At 40.6% G+C, this 22,310-nt stretch overlaps 1 protein-coding gene across 11 annotated transcripts in view; it reads right to left on the bottom strand.

Annotated features, from left to right (window-relative positions):
• Positions 1–22,310, bottom strand: part of PLD5 (phospholipase D family member 5) — a 202,686-nt gene that overhangs the window by 33,854 nt on the left and 146,522 nt on the right. For all 11 annotated transcript variants that reach the window (XM_069800629.1, XM_069800627.1, XM_069800632.1 and 8 more), the window contains one exon: positions 14,346–14,473. In XM_069800629.1, coding sequence (XP_069656730.1) covers positions 14,346–14,473 — 128 coding nt within the window. The remainder of the gene's footprint in view (positions 1–14,345; positions 14,474–22,310) is intronic.

The raw sequence follows: 22,310 nt of genomic DNA, 5'->3' as shown, positions 1-22,310 counted from the left end.
AAAGAAAGCAAGCCTAACACACTGCTACTTGTCAGAGCAAACCAGAAGGCAGAACTGAATCAGTTAAAAATTCCTTGCTATATAGTCTATCAGCATAATTAATATCACTTGGCATAATCACAGCCTAATTTATCATTTTCAAATGACTTTACAGTTTACAGTTTTATTACCCCCTCAAAGCAAGCACAAGCGTCTCTTCAGGGAAAAAGCAAGCTTGCAACTGCAAGAAACCATTTTTCCAGGATCATGTTTGATTTATTTCTTGTTTTACTGCAGGAAATCTAATTAATGTGAATTCTAATTTGATTCTGTTTCTCTTTTGAAACACAGTTTTTGTTCCTTATATCAAAGAAAAGTGCAAGCGAGGAAGAGAAGGACCATGTTGTGCTGGCCTCCATCTCACTGCTGGCAAGCTGCATCACATTTCAGTACTGGTGTCTTTCACATGACATTAAACAATTCACTACCTCACTGGATCCATAAAGAAATTAAAAGGTGAAGTGAAAGATCCTGCTAGCTTCTGGAAAGGCCTGGACTCTCCTTTGCCGTGCACACATGCATACCTCCCGCTGCCTCTTTCCATCTTTCCTGCATCGGAGCCTGTCCTGTCAGCCCTTACCTTGCATCCTCCTCATGCAGCTGGAACGCGCAGCACAAGCTCTTAGTATTTGTTCTCATCCTCTGTAATGCTGCAAGGGGCAATCTCTGTACGCCTTGTGTACAACACAGAGAGGAGAGTGCAAAGGACTGACCTCAAAATAAGGGCAATATTTATGCCTAAATATTTCTCTCAAAGTGCACAGTTTCTTTGGGGCTTTCAGATTCGTGGGCTTCAGGGAAATGCAATGGGACGTAGTTGACTTAATTGGATACATTATTTATAACGTCACTGACACGCGCTCTGGGTTTTCCTTTTGCAAACTGAATAGGGATTGGTGGCAGGCGTGCTGTGGACACAAACTGGGACAATGACATTGAATATGAATTATTGCTGTAACTGTTGAGCCTTGCCAGACTACCTGATCAGAATTAGAAACTTCTTCTCTTGATGTAAGCAGAAAGCCAAAGGCTCTAATTAATTTTTGACTGAGCCTTGATTAAATTCAGTGTACAGGACCTCGAGCTAAGTTAGGAATCCAAGCAGTTTAGGTAGGTATGGTAATTTAGGGAAACAGTACACAGGCAGCCCCAGGACAATGGCTAGCCTATATGAAAATCTGTTTCAGAAATCCATACTTGCTCTTTGTCCTATTCTTCTGAGCAGCCACCTTAGATATTTGCGGGGTTTCTGGTTGCTTCAACATGGAAGCAATGTCTCCTGTAAAGATGTGGTCCTGGTACATGCTCCTAGGAAGGAAACTTGGAATTAAATTAATACATCATATTCATGCCTCTTGACCCTAACAGTAAAATTGGGAACACATTGATTCATGCTTTCTTAATTCCCTCTTTCTGCTAAAGCACTATGTTGCATGTACAGGTAAAGGTCATTTGGGTCATCTGAAAAGCCTTTTTGGACTTGGTGAAGTAGTGTATTCAGCTGAGGTGTTAGCGGGCTGCTACTACATGAACAAATAGTAATAATGCATGCTATGGCTATATCATCATGAGAAAGAGGAACATTATTAATCTGTTTATTGCATAAGGTCATGACCTGGGTGTTTTCTCCTATCTCAAATCACAGCAGATGCTGCCCCTGTGGTTGTAAAAATTGTTTATTTCTAAATAATGTGTAACATGCCTTGTGCAAGAAGCAGAAGCATTATATGCCAAAGATGTCAGAGATTTAATATGCTAATAAAAGTCAGCACAGCTCTTACATAAGTTAGCCCTGAACAGAACGAAGAGAAAAAAAAAACACATAAAACAAGCGTGAGACAACTTTAAGGCTTCATGCCATTTCCATCTGCAATATTGGGTAATAATCACTCTAACTTTATAGGAGAAGGAGAGAAATATCTGAAAAGATACCCGAGAACATGTTATTCTAATTCACCTTTAACACTAACTTCCAGTCTTAAAACTAGATCAAATTTATTTCTCAGTTTCTGTTTAAACTGAGTTCTTTGTTACTGCACATACAGAGTTGAAGGTAATAAAATGTAAGTCACAAAGATGATAAAAGGTGTTTTCTATACATTTAAGAGAACACACATCATGAAACTGTAGTATATGTTCAGGGTGTGTATATATATGGCATATGTAGGTTCTGTACCTACGCTGCAGATCTGCTTAGAAGATGATTTGCTACCCCATCATAGAAATCTACCATACCATTAAATTTGGAAGAAATACCTAATAAGTCATTATACTGATTAGAAAAACTTGACTGTCCAATACAGGGATTCTCATGACTTCTGCATTTTTCTGAAGATACACCTCACATCTCTGTTTGCATCCGCTGCCTGCCTAATACACCTCCCTCAAGCAAGGATTAATAGCTTGCCACTGAGCAGTTTCAGGCAAACATCAGTGATTTCACTGTTTTGGTGACTGCCAAAAGTCACTACTACGTAGCAAAGTTAAGAAAGGTGACTGCATGATGACTCTCAAACTAGGCCTTGATGCTTATGATGACAATATCAAAATCTGAAAAGGTTTAGCGGTGCCATTAATTCTGCACATTCATATGGAAGGAATGCTTTGTCAGAATCTGTTTTGTTCTGCTTGATGACTTATGGATATAGAAAGATGAGATTTTACACTGAACTGCAGAACCATTATTCTTTTCATAGAACGACTGAAATGATTGTCCTTCCTTGCCCTGACTCATGGAGATTTATGGCACGATATTTCAGCCTGATTTACTGTGTGGCTTTTTCACAGGACCATACTAAATCCAGTTTTCCATGAAAGGATTCAACTGTTAAAGTGGGAAGTGACTGGGCTGCTGCCTTTGGGAACCTTTTGGAGTTGAGGCAGTTCTGAATGAAGGTATTTATCTGGAAGGAAACTCTCGTCTGTGCAGTATCAAAATGTGTGTGCGTGGGTGGAACCACATATTGGGAATACACTTTCATGATTATTTTAATGTTGTTATTTTAATTGTTTAGTTGAACAAGGCTGATCTGATGGGGTATGCTAATAACTAAATCCTTCTGAGAGGAATCTGCCTCCATTCATTAACATCACTGACCAAGATTAGTTGCCAGCAAGTTCTTGTGGGAGATGACAGAATAGACTGCGGTGCATTAGCTCCCCCTCAGAGATTCAGCTGGGTTTTAATGAACAAGTCTTCTTTCAGCACAACATAAATCACATTTTTGGGGAAGTGGTGGGTTCACTGCCTTTCTTACGTCCATGTAAGTTTACTGATTATTTAAGACTCTACCACCAGCTGCTGAGCCAGATGCTGGAATCCCTGGATCAGACTATATGGCCTGTATTGTTGTCTAGGACAAACAACATGATTAACGGTTGGACTCATGATCTTAAGAGTCTTTTTCAACCTAAATGATTCTATGATTGCAAAAGGCCCCACTGGTCTTAAGAGCTCTGACTCTGCAGGCACGCCTATCCCTTTGCTGCTGAACTCGGCGGTGGGCTCTGGCACAGAAGTGCAGCACAGACACTTTTGCCCCGTCCATGCAGTCTGGCTTGGACTTGAGAACAGCAGTTGGGCAGGACAGATGGGTGCAAACAAGGTCAAGTTCTGCTGCCTCCACTTTGTGCAGGCTGTCTGCAAGCCGGCTCTGGTGAAGAAACCATAAAACCATTCTAGTGCAGCCCCTGCATTAATACACATTGCTGTCTCAGCATGTCTTACTATTTCAGGGTTTCTTAATGAATATGACACAAATGAAACTACAGGACTTAAAAGTGTAATTGGTTGGAGGATCTATAAATCCAAATCAAGTCCTTCTGCTTTACTGATCACTGCAGACAGGCCTTACAGAGGTGTGCCTGGAAACCATTCGCATCACTGTGACCAATGCCTTTTTTTTTTTAATTTTTTTTTTTTTTTTGAAGGCATGACAGCTGCCTGGTACACTATGTGATGCAGTTTCTGGGAGATCGTCTCAAACAGTTTTTACAAATTTCAATAACTTAACTGTTAGGCTACTGAGTCTTATCTCTAGGCCATGGACTCATGCAGGCACATCTCACCAGTGCTGCCTATTCACCACAGTGCCTACCTGTTTGCTTCAAGAGAGCAGCAGGGGTCTTTAAAGCTGTCTCTGGTTTTGCACACACTTGTATGGATGATTTTCTATCCTCTGTGCAGTGGTGTACAGTGTGTGTTCTGCCACCAAATTCCTGTGTGCCTCCAGTTCCCTAAACACTTCCAGAACCCACCCAAAACTCTCGAGTCTGATAATCTGAACGCACTGATATTTGTCAGGTATCTGAGGGACGACTCATAAACCAGAACCAGACACACTACACTCTTTGCAACATCTTCTATGACTCTTAATTATTTAAGATGTAGTGATGGCATAGCAAGTATTAAAAAGCTGGCAAAGGATTGAGAGGTTAGTTTTACTGGAGAAAGAACTTTCTCCTTTCCTTTGGATTGTGGAGATCCAACTACCTGAATATCCCATGCTACTTTGGAAAGAAGTGAGTTTATCTGTTCAAACCAGATATTCCATCATTTTGCTCTGCAGGCTTATTATGTATTGATTTACAATTTATTACTGATTACTCCAGTGGTAGGTAAACCTGTTCTACAGAACTTTCACACCAACTGAAAAAAAAAATGATGAGAAGAAAATAGATCTGTAATTTCAGAAGTCAGAGTAATGAGCACATTCCTACAGCCAACAGAAATCAAATAAAATATGCAGCAAGCTGTATTTTTCCCTCTCTTACTCTAAATACAAACACACAATGCGGATGATGCATGTGAGAACAGAGCACAACAGTGGGAGAAGTATGATAAACAGGAATAGCTTCCTAGCACCTCGGAGCTGGGAATTGGCTCTGCATCTAGAGAAACTAGTCAAGCTGGGGAGGCATGAGAAGTCTTTTTGGCTCCAAGTGCAAGGTGAATATACAGCCCCATGCTGTTTTCAATCACGAGATCACAAAACCAGGAGCCCACAGGAGTAAGGAGGAACCAAGAGGCAGTAACAGAAGTACATGCAGAACACAAGCGGAGCAGCCACGTTACCCCTGTTCCCATCTGGCTTTAACCAACCCTCCTTTAGCAGCGCACAGCAATGCTAGCCAGAGACAAACAGCCCATTTGCTTCACTGAGATTCATTTGTAAATACTAGATGGTCAGATAATAAATTTCAAGCAGAGTAAGCCTAATGGACAATACTGACTGTCCTGATTTACTGGATCTGCCTGTCTCTGTTAAAGAATAAAACAAAACATCAGACTTCCAAAATTAGGAACTTTACACCTGCTGTTTTGGAGACAGGTAACAATCACCAAACTGCTCTAGATTTGGTCAAAGATGGACACCCTAGCCAAAAGCTCTTAGTGAAAATAACAAATATATTTTCAGCCTGTCTTTTGAAGGACAAGCTGTAATAGCATCACAGCAGAGTTTTAACAATACAACTAGCTTTCTGCGCAGCAAGAAATAAGAACACAAAAAAAGGTATTTAATTGTCAATACGGCTCTGTAATATCTACTTAGACCTGTTTTCTTCACTTCTTGACTCATTCGCCTATGCTTGAAGATCTGGGTTGCACTTTCATGTTATCTTTATAATATTAGCTAGTTCTGGAAGTAATCCCATTGAAATAAATCAGATTAGCAGCATGAGTTTTTTTAACGATTGAACACACGGCTAACAATATATCACAGCTTTTTAGAAGCAGATGTTTTCTGTTGTATATGAGATATTATTTAAGACAGAAATATGAATTCAGATAGAATATACTGGTATTATGTTGTGTGTATTTTTGGTCTAAAGTTTAACCTTCTGAGCTTGATTGAACCTTGGCAGATGACGAAGTTGAAAGAGCCTTGTTTCATGTTATAGGACGCTTGAGACTGCTCAGTTTACTAATGGCGATATGATACTGAACACCACTGGGACAGTAAGAAAATTAAGCAAATTATTAGAAGAAGCTGGCAAAGATTGGCAATGGTCTAAAGTGCACATTAGGGACATAACTGTAGTTCATATTAGAACAACATTATATCAAATGGAAACTCTCAATACAACTTTTGCTTGAGCGAAAAGATGTAATTCCACTAACTGTCAAAGTATCTTATCTCAAAAGGACCAGACATGCCATTACATAACTTCAAGAGACTCATTTAGATAAAAGTTCAAAAAAAAAGACTGATTATAGTGTGCTTTTTGCTCTATGCAGTTCTGTAAAGACAGGATGCAACTGTCATTAACAGAATTTGCAAATGTGCTGATCCTGTCTCAGTGATCAGTTTGAAGAAGTGGCTCCGCTATAGCAAGATTTTGGGGAAACTGGAAACAAATGAGATCATCATGATGTAGTTTGAGGTATATAGAAGTCCTGTATTTATTACATATTGGTTTTATGGGAAGACAATTTTGATCACACAAATAAATAGAAACTACAGTGTTCAAGGGTATACTTTGAGGAAATTATCGTTCCCCTTTCCCTGAGACAGATACATAAAAAGAAGCATGGGTTGCATTTGCTCCTGGCAGCATTCCAGGGCTTCCTGAATTTTGGGAAAGTTTTGATTTGGATCTGTGTCCCCAGAAATGGAGACCAAGAGAAGAAGGAATAATCCCAGGATGAGTTTTGTCACTCTCCAAGTGCGGCCTTTGAGCTGTGACTCCTCCACATGCATCTCCTCAATATAATTGGGGTGAGACTTTTGAGTAAAGAACCACATGGATTCCTTCCAATTGCTTTTACTCCCCACAAGCAATCAAAAGGTTACTCCTCCAATATTCCCATAATCCCAAATTTCCCCCAGACTGCCCTTTTAGATACAGCTCTCAATACCTGAGATACCACATTCATCTCCCAACTCTTGTTATCTCCAAATAGGAAGAAAAACAGGTTAGGTTTTATCAGTCTTTTTGTCACAGGAGACCAAGAGGAGGAGAAGGTGGTAGAGAAGAATTCTAACTGCTGCTTTTGTCATCTTTTTTCTATGCTGTAAGGAGGAGAGCCTGAGCAACTAAATTGAAACCCCCAGTATCTCTCAATCCAGTTCTGTCCTGTCTGGTGGTAACAGGCAATACACGCAGCAACATTCCAAGTGCTCCTGGAGCCGTCCTGCTGCAAGCCTTCCTGTAGCTAAGTCCAAAAAACTAACTCATACTAAAACAAATAAAATACTGGCTCATCAGTTTTTACTTAAAATTGACACAGGCAATAAGTATATCTTTTGACCAACTGTGTTTTTTGGTTGGGGTCCCCCCCCCTTTTTTTTTCTAATGTCTATAGGTTCTTAATTTCAGAAAATCCAGAATCCAATATACTTTCACTGTAAGTAAGTGCTAGTTTATTCATATTTATCATAAAAAACATAACTTTATCTACTGTATCTACAGATGCTTAATAAACCTTTTTTGAATAATCCTCATAGCTCTCAACATCTCACATAGCTAATTTGACTGTTGATTCAACTGAATTATTAAGAGAGTAAATGAATTGGGCAACTTATTTCTTATTCTTTAAATGTAATTGATAATTCATAATTGCTACAACTTTCATGTACTGTAGGAGTCAATCCTAAAGAGACAAGTATGTTTTACATAATAATAATCATAATGAAAAAGTAGTCCACAGAGAGTTTCTCATTCACACACTGTCACACGTCTCACCTTCTACAGTATTTTGGCACTCTTGCACATTTATTTAACATCTTAGTGCATCAATTAAAAATCTAACTCCTCAGATAAAACAGGTCGCTGTTTCCAGCCTGATAAACAGTGTTGGGACAGTTTATCTAATTTTCTAATTACCTTAAATTATGTAGATACAATCAGCAGTTTTTAACTTGTAACTTACAACAAGAGAGTAAGAGGAGGATGGAGAGGAAACTGCCTGGAAAGGAAACACTGTTGTTTAGTAGTCCTGTCAGATAGCCAGCCGTCACATGGGACACTTTAGAAAGTGCTCCAAGGCACTACCAAGAGTCAGCAAGAACAAATCATTGATCCTTTGCAACACAGATGATTAGATAAACTTCCACTATTCAAAAGACTGCCCAAATTTATTTCATGAATGAAGCAAGGTCAAAAAATTCTACTTATAAGACCAAGCCTAATTTACCAAAAATCAGTATGTCTTCATAAATAAATACATAGGTGAAGACATCAGGTATTATTTTTCCAGTCCTCCAACTGATGGATTTTTAAGAAGAGAAATCAAATGTCTTTCTGAAGTCTTACTTTGTATTGATGAAACAGATCACACAAAGAATCCAACAGACATGTAAAATAAATGGGAAAATGAGAGCAAGTTCACATGGTTGGGGTTTTGTCCTTAAAAAATAACATCTTACAGCCATTCAGCTTAAACCAGTCTGAATTAAAAAAAATAAATCAGAAGAATGAACAATCCAGAAAAATATATGGACTTGAGAGGCATCTTAAAAAGAAAAATCCTCTGCTAGCAGTTTTTACACAGCTAACTAAGAGAGAAAATCATGGGTCTGCTTAGGAACTTTTCCTCGACATCAGCTGAGCCAAAATTTAAGTAGGACTTTTTGAGATAATTCTTTTAAGATGTCACAGGCAAGATAGAGTAAGTGACTACCCGTACTGGATCTGGATATTGGGGTTTGTTTAAGAATGAACAAGATGAGAGCTTTTGCAACTACTTGATTATCTTTCACACTTTCCATCCACACCTTCCACCCCTGCAAGGAGGTGGCTGCTGGCCCAGGATGCTAGGGCAAAAAGTCGGGTCGGTCCCTGCTGCATGGCTGCTCACCGTTACCTGTCTCGGGCATCACCAGCCAGTGTCCTTGGTGCATTCCCTGGCTTCCATCTCCTCACAGTTCCCTGATCTCCAGGATCTCCTCCACTTCCAGGATCTTTCCTCCAGCCAGGAACTTCACCTTCTGTTCAGGTCCCCTTCCTTTTTCCAAGACCGCTTCTTTGCGGCACCCCTTATTTTCTGGCACGCCAAGACTCACTATTCCCTCAGTCTAAACAGTTTCCGTGCATAAGCACAAGGCGTGAGCAGCCTCCTAACTGGTGGTTCTGTCTCACGTCTCTTCAGTAACGGGAGGACTCCAGACACGCCACTTTCATTTAGTCCGCGTGTTTACAGTCAGGCTCCACCAATTACAGGGAGGAAGCAGCAGGCTCCTGCTTGAGACCTTGAACGTTCAAATTCGGACACTAACCCCCACACATACACCCAACTACCTGCTACCTGTTAGTATTCATTATTTAAGCTATTTTTTTTGCCTACAAGAGTATTTAATATTAGCCTGATTCCACTTCCAGTGAAGACAATCGGATTAGCTTTAGTTGTTTCAATAATTTTCAGTAATAGAATTTCCCAAGGGCTGATTATTTGTTGCACATAAATGTATTTTTCTGAAGTGGTTCAACTAATCCATTACAGTTGTTTGCTCACTGAATTCAATTATTCATGTCTGAATAAAACTTTTCCAAAAATGTTAGTATGAAGAGCTCCAAAATTGTTTCTTGAGCTGATTAAAGGTTCTGTCTGTACTACAAACCTCACGCTTCTTAACAGAATTAAGGAGCTAAAAGCATTTTCAGGCTTTGCTGGAACTATTGGAGGGAGTCATGGAACAAAAGAAATATATGACGCTTTTTGTTAGCTCTGGCTCTGCATTAATGTTATGAATTATAACAGTTTTATATAACTGATTTATTTTATTTAAGGACATTAATAAGCTACCTGGTCAAGGAACTAGAAACTAGAATACAACGTGGCCGCCTCGATTGTTATTAGTTCAAAACATAGGCAAAAATTAATCAGTATATTTACCTAATTTTAGGCCTGTTTGAGCGAATCCTTTTTCAGCCAAACATTTTAACATAGATGCACGTATTTTGCTGAATAAAAATAGACTTCAACATGTCATTATCTTAAGCATGTACTGAAGTAGGTTGCACAGCTATGGCCCAAAGATGGTGCTTGGCTTGTTCAATGGTTACAAGACTAACTTCTTAGTAGGTGAGAGCACGGGAACGTACTTTATCAATTGCACCCATTACCGAATGCATGTCAGTGAAGTGGAAGATGGAAGTTATACAGCTGATCACATAGATCTTCTATATGAAATAAGAAGGAGAAAATGTGATTTAAATTCTCATCTTCATAGTTTTCCTTTTCTAGTACCCCCCCAAAACCACATTTTGAAGGCAGAATGGCACTACAAAGAACAAGAGACCATCTCTCCAGATGTCTTTCATCAAGCTGGTAGACCTATAAGACTTGTTTATACAGTTTTGGCACCATTTTATCAGTTTATAAAAATTTACCAGAAAGAAACTATATCAGTAGAAGGATTATTTCACTGATAAAATTGTACGCTGCTTACTATATCCAAGAAAGCGGTACCTGTCTAAGAAAGTGGTAAAAACTCTGGCTGTTCATAACCCAGAATTTTCAATAGGTTATGTAATTGGGCAATATTTGCCATATATTGATCAGAACAGAAAAAGATGCATCCCTGACACAAAATCTAGACCAAAAGATCAAAATATTTCACTATGAATAAAAAAAATCTAATTTTTTACAGAGTGTTTTACGGAGTCTAAACAGTATTTTTCATTTGCCTGTGGGGTTTGATTTCAGACTGAAGCAGATAGCTGGCATAGATGATTTCAGCCAAAACTATTAGAGTTTTGGCAAACCTGCAACCTAACTGAAACACAGTTTTCCTTGAAAAGTAATGAAGTGCTGTCAGCCTTGCCCGTAATTTCAAAGCTGAGACTCTGGCAAGTATTAAAACTTTGACAGCGAAGGCACAAGGATATATGCAACTATAAAGGTTATTCCCTAAGTAATATATGCAGCATACAAAAATCTCTCCTTGATGCAGAAAATTTACTTTTAAAGGAAATACTTGTATTGCTTCTTATCAGTGTTGGCAAGTCAAGAAAATGGCAACAAAACTCAGTAAGCCTCATATGAGATTGATTTCTAGTGTCCAGCTTATAAAAGTAGAGAAGAATTCTCCAAAAAGATTGTAAAAACAAAGCTGACACCTTTGGACACATAAGTCCTGATGTTGTTTCTAAGGAGCTGTTAAATTACTGTTTCAGCTTTAGACTCAGGTTTCCAAGAGAAGATTTATGCTAACACACCTTTTTTTTTTTTATCCCCCTGCAAAGGGACAAAATAGCAATAAAATCCAGTTATATCTACCACAGCAACCTTGTATAAATATTCTCTAGCATGCTGAGCTGTTGTATGTTAAATGCTCTGTACTGCTATGTCACAGAAGTGTTTCTACATCTTCAGGCCCCTAGCAAGCAAGAGGTAGGAAGGCTCTGGGACTATAGCCCAGGGTGAAATACTGTAGAGACCTGCTGCATCTCTAGTGCAACTGCCACACCAGTGAAGCAGGTAGGTACTCCTGTATGAATTATGCAGTGTGCTGGCCTGAACATACGCAAAGGTTCAGTACAGAGGAAGCAATAAACATGCACGTAGAAAAGACAGGGGAAGGCATGTGAAAAGATATGACAGTGATGCACAGTTAAAATCTAAGCTTTTCATTGCATTTTAGATATTATTAGGTGCGTAACTAGATGCACTTACATAATTTACACTGGAACTGTGCTGCTGCATAACAAGACATTGTTAGCTACAAGGTGACTGACTCATACTGGATGTTTTGTTTAAGTGAGAAGACAACTGCTGTGCTTGATAGGCCAAAGTACCATATGTTTCTAGAATAGCACAGACCTACTTTATTCTGTGATTTGCTGTCAAGATCTAGCAATACTGTCCAAAGTGGTTTGCTGATTCAGTAACCACACGTTCTGTTACTCTAAAAGTTGCATGAGCTTTTAAAGAGACCATATGTGGCTAATCAACAGCCCAGTCTGCCTTTTCAGAGTCCTTTCCCTGCAGGTAAACGAGGATGTAGCAGGAAAGACGCAGTGGCATCTGCAGCAAGCTCCCTGCCTCCCGCTGCAAAACTGCAGAAGCCCTACCCCGCTACTGCAGGCAGTGCAAGGGCAAGGGCATGGGTCTGGACAGGTCTGGCACTAGCTGCTCCGCTATTTCCCAGTTAAACTCCATCCTTACTCATTTAGGGGAAGGGGAAGGGGGACCTAATCCCTCATTTGCAGCTACACTGGGACTCTGATAATGAGAACCTGTGGGAGATGTGTTTCCCCAGTGAGGGTTTGGCTCACTGTGCGTTTTAAGATTAGGTCCTATGTGTGTGCAAAGCATTGTCCTTGAGGAAAACACTCAGAATAAAATGACAAGAGTTCTGTGCATATTTTGCCTCTTATGTGAAAAGTTCAAGACAGATTATTATTTCAGGACTGCATATCAGATGTCTTTGCCAGTTGCCCTGATTTATTAACCTGTAACTCCAGGGTAAGGGAACTGGATACTCATATCTGATGTCAACAGGAGCCAGGAATCTAATTTCCTTCGGCTCTTCTGAAACCCCAGCGTACATTTCTCAACTAATTGAAAGCAGATTCTCTTTAACTGCAATTCAGAAAGATTTCTTTTTGCTCTGTACAAATATTCTTCTGAGCTTCATTTTGTCACTACATATAAAAATATACTGTTATACGACAATAAGATGAAAAAAATTCCAAATGCATGCAGAAAAGACAATGATAAAATTAACACTGAGGAATCACATTTGAAACACTGGCCCACAAAGAACTGGCATCAAAGTTTAACATAGGTAGGTTACAAGAGTTAAGATTTACTTCAGTATGAGAAGACCAAATCTATAAGGAATTGTAGCGTCTGTGATGAAGATCACAAACACAAACATTAAATATAATAATAGAATAATTTGTATGGTAGATGTGCTTCTTTCCTCTGCATTTATTATTTTCACCAGTACTCAAACCCCAATTAGAAGAGGCTTCAAAGCCAAACTATTTATAAGCTCAATAGTTCTGTGAAGAGCTATTTTGTTATGACATGCAAGCAGTTTAGCTCATGAGGCACAGACAAGGTATAAACATTTAATTCCTAAACTGCCCAAAAGCCCAAACTGTATGTTCTTACATTGACTAAAAATACAACATCCTCTCGGCCAAGACTTTCTCTGGTTTGCTAGCAACATCCTCTTTTCTACCAGTTTTCCATATTCCTTTGTAAACATTCAAAGTTTCCTTTTAAATAAATGAATACACATAGGAACAGCAAAAATGTATTTATTCACTCTTTCTTTACTAAAATGGTTGCTTTGTTTTTATTCAGACTTTCAGTTTCTTTGCTCAAAAGAAACCTTAAAACTTCAACACAACCAACACATGCCACCTTCTTTACAAAATCATTAGAACCTATATTCAAAATTATCCATGTGTTTCTGAGATTCTGCTCATATTTAGAATGGAAGCTTTTTGCTGCAACTGGTAACTACCCAGGACTGCTTCTTTTTTCACCTCTATTGTGCATTTCAGTTACTAAGATCTAAAAGCACAGGTTCCACTCCGTAAGTATGACCAACAGCAGCCTCACACAGTCAGTGGTATGTAACAAAAGTGAACGTGACATCCATTAATAATCCTGAGACTGTTGCCAAAAGAAAAAAGCTACAGATACCTACAAGAAGCTGCATTACTGATGAATTACTTCTTAAAAACCATCATAGACTGTGGAGAGTCCCCAATACTGGTTGTTGGCAGAGGCCTCAGCCTCTCAACTCTCATGTTCATGAGGAATCAAAATACGTAATTCTCTCTAATACGTACAGCCTTCAGAAACATTATGCTATTTGACTTTCTGTACCCATAAATCTCTCCCTCCCCAAAGACAGTGGGTATTTCAGGATAATAACTACTATGCATTTGGAAGATTTTCCAAATTTTGCTTTTCCTTATTTAGATGGCAGATGAGAGGGACTAGGTCATGCTTATGATATTACCACGGAGTTTCCATAGCACTTTGTTTTCCAACAGGTTTGCTCACTTTTTTTTTTAATAAGTAAACTACAACTTACAATCTTGAAACAACAAAATCACCACAGAAATCAATAAAGGCAATCAAAATTTTGAAATTTAACCCAAAGAATAACTGTTGAGGAAAGCTATTCCTATGAAAAGAAGTAAAATTTATAGTAATATACTTTTTGCCAACACAGAAGAGTCATGAAAACCGTGACAGCACAGTTTTTGATGCTGGCACTTTTGCCAGCAAACTATCAGAAGAAGAAAGCTATCCATCTCCACTTGCTGGCCTCAAAACATTATTTTTTTTCCTCATTATACCCTCAAAGGGTATAGGATTACTTTTTCAATTAAATTACCTGTCCCAGTGATCTCCAGTCTAGGCTGGCACTTCCAATGTACACGTGCTGTTTATCAACAATCCAGAAAGATGACTGAAGCCGACCTTCATTATATGCTGACATGTTCATATACAACACTTCAGCACCTAGAGATTTAAGGATAAAATAATAAATAGCACTGTTTAAAATCACATAATTTACATTATTGAAAAAAGAAACTACTTCACATTTCAGGGCCTCAGCTTCCAAAACTGGTGAGGGATGTGATTAAACATACCATTAAGGTTTAAAATCAATGATAAACAGTGTTACTGTCCCACTATTTAAGACCTTAATTATCATAGATTCCAGAAAAGCAGGTATAGGGAACATTCCCATGTATTATACTGTTTACTTATTTTTCTTCCATTTTAGAACCACATAATTGCTATTTTCTTCCAGCACTGTATGTTCCTCAAAATAATTTATTTTTAAAGGTCTGTTCTATAACTCAAACCTGCTACATATTATAATAATGATCTTTAAAGTATGAACCCAGTTACAACCCCTTCCTGAAAAGCAGCCTCTGTTCCTTTGCCCTGTGCACTGGTTCGAGCAGGTAGCCTACGGTGGGCTGTCGCATGGAGCAGACCCCGACAAGGGGAACACAGGTGGAGAATTAAGGAGTGAGGAGGTAAGCAAAGGCCTAAAGTATGCTAAAACTGCTCTTAGTCCTGCTAATCTGTGACATTCAACCTACCACTTTGAACTGCACGGTTTTAATAAGGATTATAGGCCACCGAAATCAAAGGAGCTACTTGTCAGGTAAAAGCACATTGGCTCCATCCCATCAGCAGGAATGTCTGAACTGGCCCCATCAGTACGTTTGCAGGACTAAATCCAGAATATACTTAATATTAGGTGAGTTTAAGGAATTTCTTATATCATTGTTGTTCTTTTAGTGCTCCAGTGTTTGTAAGGTTAGGTGATTAATCTGAATTAATCATTGCTAAAGGTAGTTTAAAGTAACCCACTCATCTTCACATTTTAGTTATGACAGTAACTGGGGAAGAGAAGCAACAGTAAACAGCAGCCTGGAGGGCAGTAATGGTACCAGCCATCTCCCATTAAACATTCATGGGATATTCAGTACCTTGAATTCCAGTAATGGTTGGATATGAGTTACAACTTCAAAAGAATTCCAGGATACCTGGAGAACTAAAATACATTTCATCTAACTTCCTATTTGTGACCTCCTAAGAAACACTTGACTAGTAATTTTAAGCAACAGTTAGCAGTGCTAAATATTTCTTTTTTATTATGAAAATTGTATTTCTCACTTGTACAAATTATTCTAGAAGTTCAGACATAAGAAAAGAAGAAAAATCAGGTAAGGTACCACTTTTCATGAAGCACCAAACATGTGACATAGGATTTTGAGCAAATTACAGAATTTGCTTCATTATACAATTATATTTGCTGCAACCCAGTTACCTTTCCAATTTTTTTCTAGGTATCACCTATCCACATTCATCTATGCTTAGAAAAAATGGTATTTTCCAATTTTCCTTGGAACGTGTTGCTGCTGACTTTCAATCCATGCATTAATGAGCAGAACTGTGCTAATTAATGAGATAATGTGTGTGAAATGGAAAAGAAATCAGAAAACACTAGAGCAGGTGTTAAATGGTTTAAATTGTTTTCTGATGAATAAACAAAACAAAAGCAACTCTTGCTAGCTAAGGAAAACAATTCTGTAAGGCGCTAAACTTCTAGCTGCTTATCTGAAAACTGTGTTTAAAATCAAGTTTAACATAGCGGTTTGCCTTGATCATATTTTCTTTCCATACATCCAATCTGCAACATTAAATAGCAGTATGAATTTAACACCCACAACACACCTACATCAAATAGCTTATAAATGAAATGTTAGGATTTTTGTGTAGGAAAGGTAAAACAGTTGGAAGCAACAATAAGCTTCCTTCTCATAACTGAGAGCCTAAAATAAACACTGTTTAAAAACATTTTTGAAATTTCTGATGCTGAGCAAAAAAGCTGATTGCCAGAGTTACAGCAGGAGACTATTTAACCAGAAATACTAACATTAAAAATAGCAGATGTCATCACTAACCTGACACAAAGTTCAAAAGTTGTAAAACACCAGGATTTGTGGGCGTGGGCAGTTCAGACATGGGCACAAGCAGTGGGAGGGGACTATCACTCTAAAATACAATCTAGGCTTCAATTACCAAAATAGTGAATATAGCAGTGCAGGAGATACTGCTATCACACATACCATTAAAATCAAAACCTGGAACCCAATTTCTTTTCTTTCTGGAAACAGCTAACTCATAAGGCTGAGGAAACAGTATCTCCAAGTCAATTAAAAAAAGTCATGTGTTGCAAACAGCAGCTGCTGTGCAGCCTATTAATGAGCCCTTACCTTTTGATGAAAGGAAACATGCATCAGTATTGATAATTGCCTCTGATCCAGAAGCCCTTGAGATGTTTTGTTAAAATAGGCTTATCTGGCCTTCAGCACAATCCATCATCCCTAGCGTGGTCCAGGTCCCATGAGGAAATTAAATTGGATGGATCAATACGTGAAGCCATAACAGAACTCTTTATCATGCTGCAGTCTCAATTACACAAAGCTGTGGGTCTACCGAGTTCAACCACAAGGCACAATTTGTAAGCTTGATTGCTAATACAGATGCCAGATTTTAAAAAAATAAATCTAACAATTTTGTTTCAGTGAAGATTAAACTGCAGGGTGAGATCTTAGAGAAAACCAGCCCTGTCACTTAAAACTCAAGTAGATTTTCTTGTCCCATAAAATTGTGCATTCTAAAGGTTGAGCCAGATTGCCCTCTTTCTGCAGGAAAAAAAGACCGCTGTAGGGATCAAAGCATGCTTTAAGTAACAGACGTTTCTCTGCGTACTTTTTCTTCTAGGTGGAACAGTTTTGCACTCTGTATAAGGGAGATGACCGGTGCAGTCTGGGAAGCACAGAGGGGACCCGGCCGTTGAGAGCCTGGGCCTTCTCCGTATGGTGGGAACACAGCCCCCAGGAGGTGCCAGGCTGCCACTTAGCCTCTTGCTTAGTCTCGTAATGGAGGAAGAAAACAGAAGATGTCAGCAGTATTGCAAAAAGACTGACTTTTCATCCCTTTCTAAAAGAAATCCAGTTCCCAAAGTAATCCCAAAGAAGGAGGATGGCACAAGCAAGTGGCTTTTACCATTTCTAGCCTTGCAACGTCCTGCTCGGCCCAGCTGCCCGCTCTCAGATACTCCACTAACAGTGTCATGAAGGCTACAGGGCAAGCTCGACTTCAAGAACAGGAGCTTAAGGCTAGGACCTTTTCTACGTGTTTGAGTCAAAGCACTACGCTGTTAGCAGGACACTTTAACCAAGAGCTCCTCACATATACGCTGTGTCATGAAAAGCTGTATGCCATCGAGAAGCGCATCTTGGCACACCTGCGTTGCAGCACCATATGCTAGCTGTGGGTTTTACTGCTGCTCCGGCAAGGTCACCAGGCAGCTACACAAACGGGGAGACTCTTCTCCGGGGGGCACTGTGGGAGGCCAGGGCTCACAGGGCTGCCGCTCGGCCTCCAGGTCCAGGTCTATGCAACAGTCTGCAGAAGGTGCACCAGGAGGCGTTGGATCCAAAGCCTGCAAGCGGTCTAGCATATTACCAGGTTGTCCTGGTACAGAAGCAACATCACTGAGCCAAATCACCTCTTTAGTGGATATGGTAAATCATCTTTGTAAAGACGACCCAGAAAGAGCAACTGTTTAGGCTGCTATTATCACAGCTGCCTTGAAAGCAAACATGCACATTCTGCCTGCAACAGTTTTCAACAGCACCAGTTACAGGCTAAACTCACTCTGGAGTTAGCAAACATAACGCCCAAGAAACAGAAGCTGCATTTGCTTGTACCACGGCTAAAATTGGCCTTCTGTCTTCACAACTTTTGCTATAGTGTTTTTAAAACCAGAGAGAAAGAAAAATGGGAAAGGGGAAGGATGTAAGGATTGAGAGCCACAACGAGGTATCTGGGAAACTGCAGCAACAGTGACGGGTGATTCACAACAGGCAGAGCAAGGATCAGAAAAGCACCAAGAGCCCTGACCTCATTAGCCCTGGCAGTAGGAAACAGTGCTGCAGCAGCAAAGAGGATGGAGACAAATGGAGATACATGGTCTGACAGCACGTGTTGGGACTGTGCATCGTGCAGAGCCCTGGGGAGAAAGGGTCATGGAGCCAGGCTGGGCTCTGCTACCCTCTGCTAGGCATGGGAGAGTTCTAAAGGTGGAGGAGATGAACAGGGGCTTTTCAGTGCCTCTCCTTCCCCATTTTGGGAGCACAGAGCTTGTCAAGTGCAGGCTGTAGAGGCACCGCAGGCGATGGAAGGGGGAGCACATTGGGGCAGGGGGAGCTACACAGGGCTGTTGGTAGGATGAGGGAGTGGGGAGGTCGTAGAGGGGTCGCAAAGATGATGGGACCCCAGGATACAAGGAAGCACTAGTATATGAAATGAGTTTGGCCAGTGAAAGCAACACTGCTTGCAGCTCTCTTGTATATTTGCAGTTTGAACCTGACAAATGCTCCTGCACCACATCCAATCTCCATCTTCCAGCCACCATTCCCCACGTCACCACCAAGCTGGCCACAGTAGGAACAGACGCTCTTCTCTGCTTGCCCCATTCTTGCCATCCCTTCACTCTCCTCATCACCATGTCCATACGCTTTGCCTACAGCGCTGGTTTTTTTCCCTCTCCTAATTCTGTGTATTCCCAAGCAAATACTCCCAGTAATGAGACCTTTAAAAAGGAGTCTGAGAATATGAGCTGTGGCCTCTTTGCTTCACCCCACTGCTGACAGTCCCTTGGCACACAAAGATAACACGTTTTGATCTATACATTTTGGAGGGTGGCCTCAAGCCAGAGTCAAGAGCAGACTTAACTAGTCCATACCATGAACCTAGAGCTCACAAGCACATGCACACTTGAGCACAGCTGGTGCTTGAGCAGCCTGCACGGCACCTTGCATGGTCTCTCTGGGGGGCTACCACACGGGTGGGAGGCAGCATGTGTGGCACTTGCCATTGTGCCGTAGACCTGCTGTATTCTTTCAGCTAAACTGAGTTTTCAGATCAATATAGATGCGGTTAATATCACGTGCTAAGCCAGAAAGATCAACAAAAGGTCCTTTATTAACCCTAGGTCCCAATCCTATTTTTTAAAATACAATTTGCTCACTAGGATATGAATGTTGTGCACACGTATAGATATATAAAGTGGATGTCTCCTTCCCTACATTTTGCAATAGACACTTTATTTGTTTTCAATTACAAACCTTAGCACAAAGTACACCCATGAATAAAAATAATTTTTATTCCACCGAGACAAAAATCCAGTTTTCCATACCCTGCTCACAAGTGGCGGAATAGCTGTCTCATATTGGACAGACACAAGCGACCCAGGCAGAGGATCATCTCCCCAGGAATTTTCATGCTTTTTTCTTGCCTGATTGCAAAAACTCTGGAGTTGCTCCAGAAGCCCCATTAGCGTGACCTGTCAGCACTCAGAGGAGGACAAGCACAAAAGCAGAGGAATGCACAACTTGACACGAAGTTATTTTTACTATGTCTCTGAATGATTAAAACACAAACTAGACTATTTAGTATTTCTGTGCTCTTTATGGAGTATTGCCTTTGAAATGCAGTTTAAAAGTCTGCCTGGCCCCAGAAGGATTAATGATACAGACTTATTTTAAAGAGAGAACACTCAAGGACTTTTAGGGAAATCTCCGATGGTAATACCTTAACTTTGAATCAGTTGTTTTGTTTACATTGCCCTCCGCTCCTCACACACACCCCTCTCCTTTTTAAAAAATACCAGGACTGAGTCCCGCCACTCTGGGATTATGTACTATTCATCAATCTAAGCCCATAGTAATTTTAAAAAAAAAACCAAGTGTACAATAAAATCTTGCTGCCTTTTCTTTTAGCAGCTCCATATGCAACTGCCACACACACAAAAAATGAAATCATAGTTACTCAAAGAAATTATGTTCTAGTACAAGCCCAAGCAATCCCCAGAAGGCCTTTGCAATACAACTTGCGTTCACCTTGGCCTGCCTTAAACTGTAGCACTCAAACTACCTGCATGACAAACATGTCTTCTTTCTGAAATTCCGGCTCACTCCCAATTTACAATCAGCCATAAACCACGTGCACACGCAGTGTCTTGAAACAACACCAGCCCCCAAAGTTAATGCTGCCTGTAGTAAAATTAGGCTGTTTCTGATGTGGATATTTTTCATGAAAAATGACTGCAATGCTTACTGCCTTATTTTACAGCATCTGAGGTCACCGACACAAAGATAATTTGGAGGAAATCAGTGCACAGGAGAAGAATCTGTGACTGCAGCTCCATGGGCCCCCTCTGCTCTGTGTCTGCAAAGACACGGGTGCCTGCAGCACCCACTGGACTTGCCATGGATGGGCTCATGCGCTTGGGGCTGTGGCATGGGTGGTTCAGGGAAAACACACAGAAAACACCCTCTGCCCCCTGCGTGCTGCCACTGCTCATCTCCACTGGCACGCTCCCCAGCCGGCTCACGCATCCGTGCCTGGCTGGAGCTGGAAGAAAGACTGCTACGAGAAAGCTTCCCTGAGCAGACGGGCTGCAGTCAGGGATCTCCCTGCGGAGTTGCGGGTGTGAGAAGAGAGAGGTCTCCGTTGCTGGCGGCTGGCTTCCCAGCCCCCTCTCCAGGCACTGAGCCAGCTTCTCGCCTGGTTCCCTTCCCTCCCCAGCAGACTGTAGCATGCTGTCAGGCTCTGTCCTGCACGATTAGGGAAAACAAATATCCTCTACACTCACCACTGGTTTTTTGCTTTGTTCTTCACTCATTCAGTGGATTAAAATAATTTCTGTGAGCCAGCGCAGCCCCAGAAACTGCTCTGTCCACACAGCTGAGGAAGCCAAGAGCTGAGTGTGGGAACAGGAGAGAGCAGGAAGAAAAAGAAATAGTGAGAAATGAGCATTGCAAAACCCAGCCCTCTGGCTGAAAACAAAATATTACAGAATTATAACTGGCATAATTACCCCCCCCCCCCCAATAGTGGCATGAACAGATCTCATTTTCAGTGATGCTTCTTTCTTCCACCACCTCCTCAGCTGTGCCCAAGTAGCTTTTTCAGGGTCCAAGGAATGAGCTGGATCAGAAAATGGATCCAGGTTAAAAATAAATAAAAATAAAATGGTCGTTTCACATGTAGAACAATTCACTAGTCCAGCTCACCACGTGGCGGTAAAGAATTTTTCCGACACAGCTGAAGGCACAGCGCAAGTGCGGGTACGAGTGGCTTGTGGCTGGGTGCAACAAGATGCAGGAACTGCTTATGCCGGTGCTGCCATTTAAAGGTACGCCCGCATAATCGCAGCCTCCGTTCCTCACAAAATCAGGCCTCTCAGAAATTCCAGGTGGCAAGCCCCAGTGTTTGTTTGCCTTTTATCTTGTGTAACCATTTGCCTCATGCAAAGAAAGCAGATAGGAGGGCAATGCTGGCATTTGCTTGGGATGACATTTCCCATGTGCTCACATGGGTCCACAGTGACACAGAAGATCCAGAAAAGACCCGTCAGGGGATCCTCATGTGTGTGCAGAGTTTGCTCGCTGGATGCAGGATGGCACATTCTTGAGAACAAAGGAAAGGTCAGAATGAATTTCTTTCAATTGCTTGTTTAACTTCAGTGATATCTTGGGAGCTAGTTAGTTCCCAAGGTAACATTTATCTAAATACGCCCTTACAGTGGCTTTAAAGATGTCAGATGTTAGCCTTTGTTGCTAGTCCAAGTAATCAAAATACTGATTTCTCAGCTAAGTACCCTGCTGTAGACAGAGTTCAGCATAGGAGTTCTCATTCACAGGAACGCATTTTGCGTTGCCTGCTGAGCCCTTCTGATTTACTTAGCAGAAAAAAATCAACA

Source organism: Haliaeetus albicilla, chromosome 13 (assembly GCF_947461875.1).
Source record: "Haliaeetus albicilla chromosome 13, bHalAlb1.1, whole genome shotgun sequence".
NCBI lineage: Eukaryota > Metazoa > Chordata > Aves > Accipitriformes > Accipitridae > Haliaeetus > Haliaeetus albicilla.
This window is presented reverse-complemented; position numbering and strand designations above follow the sequence as displayed.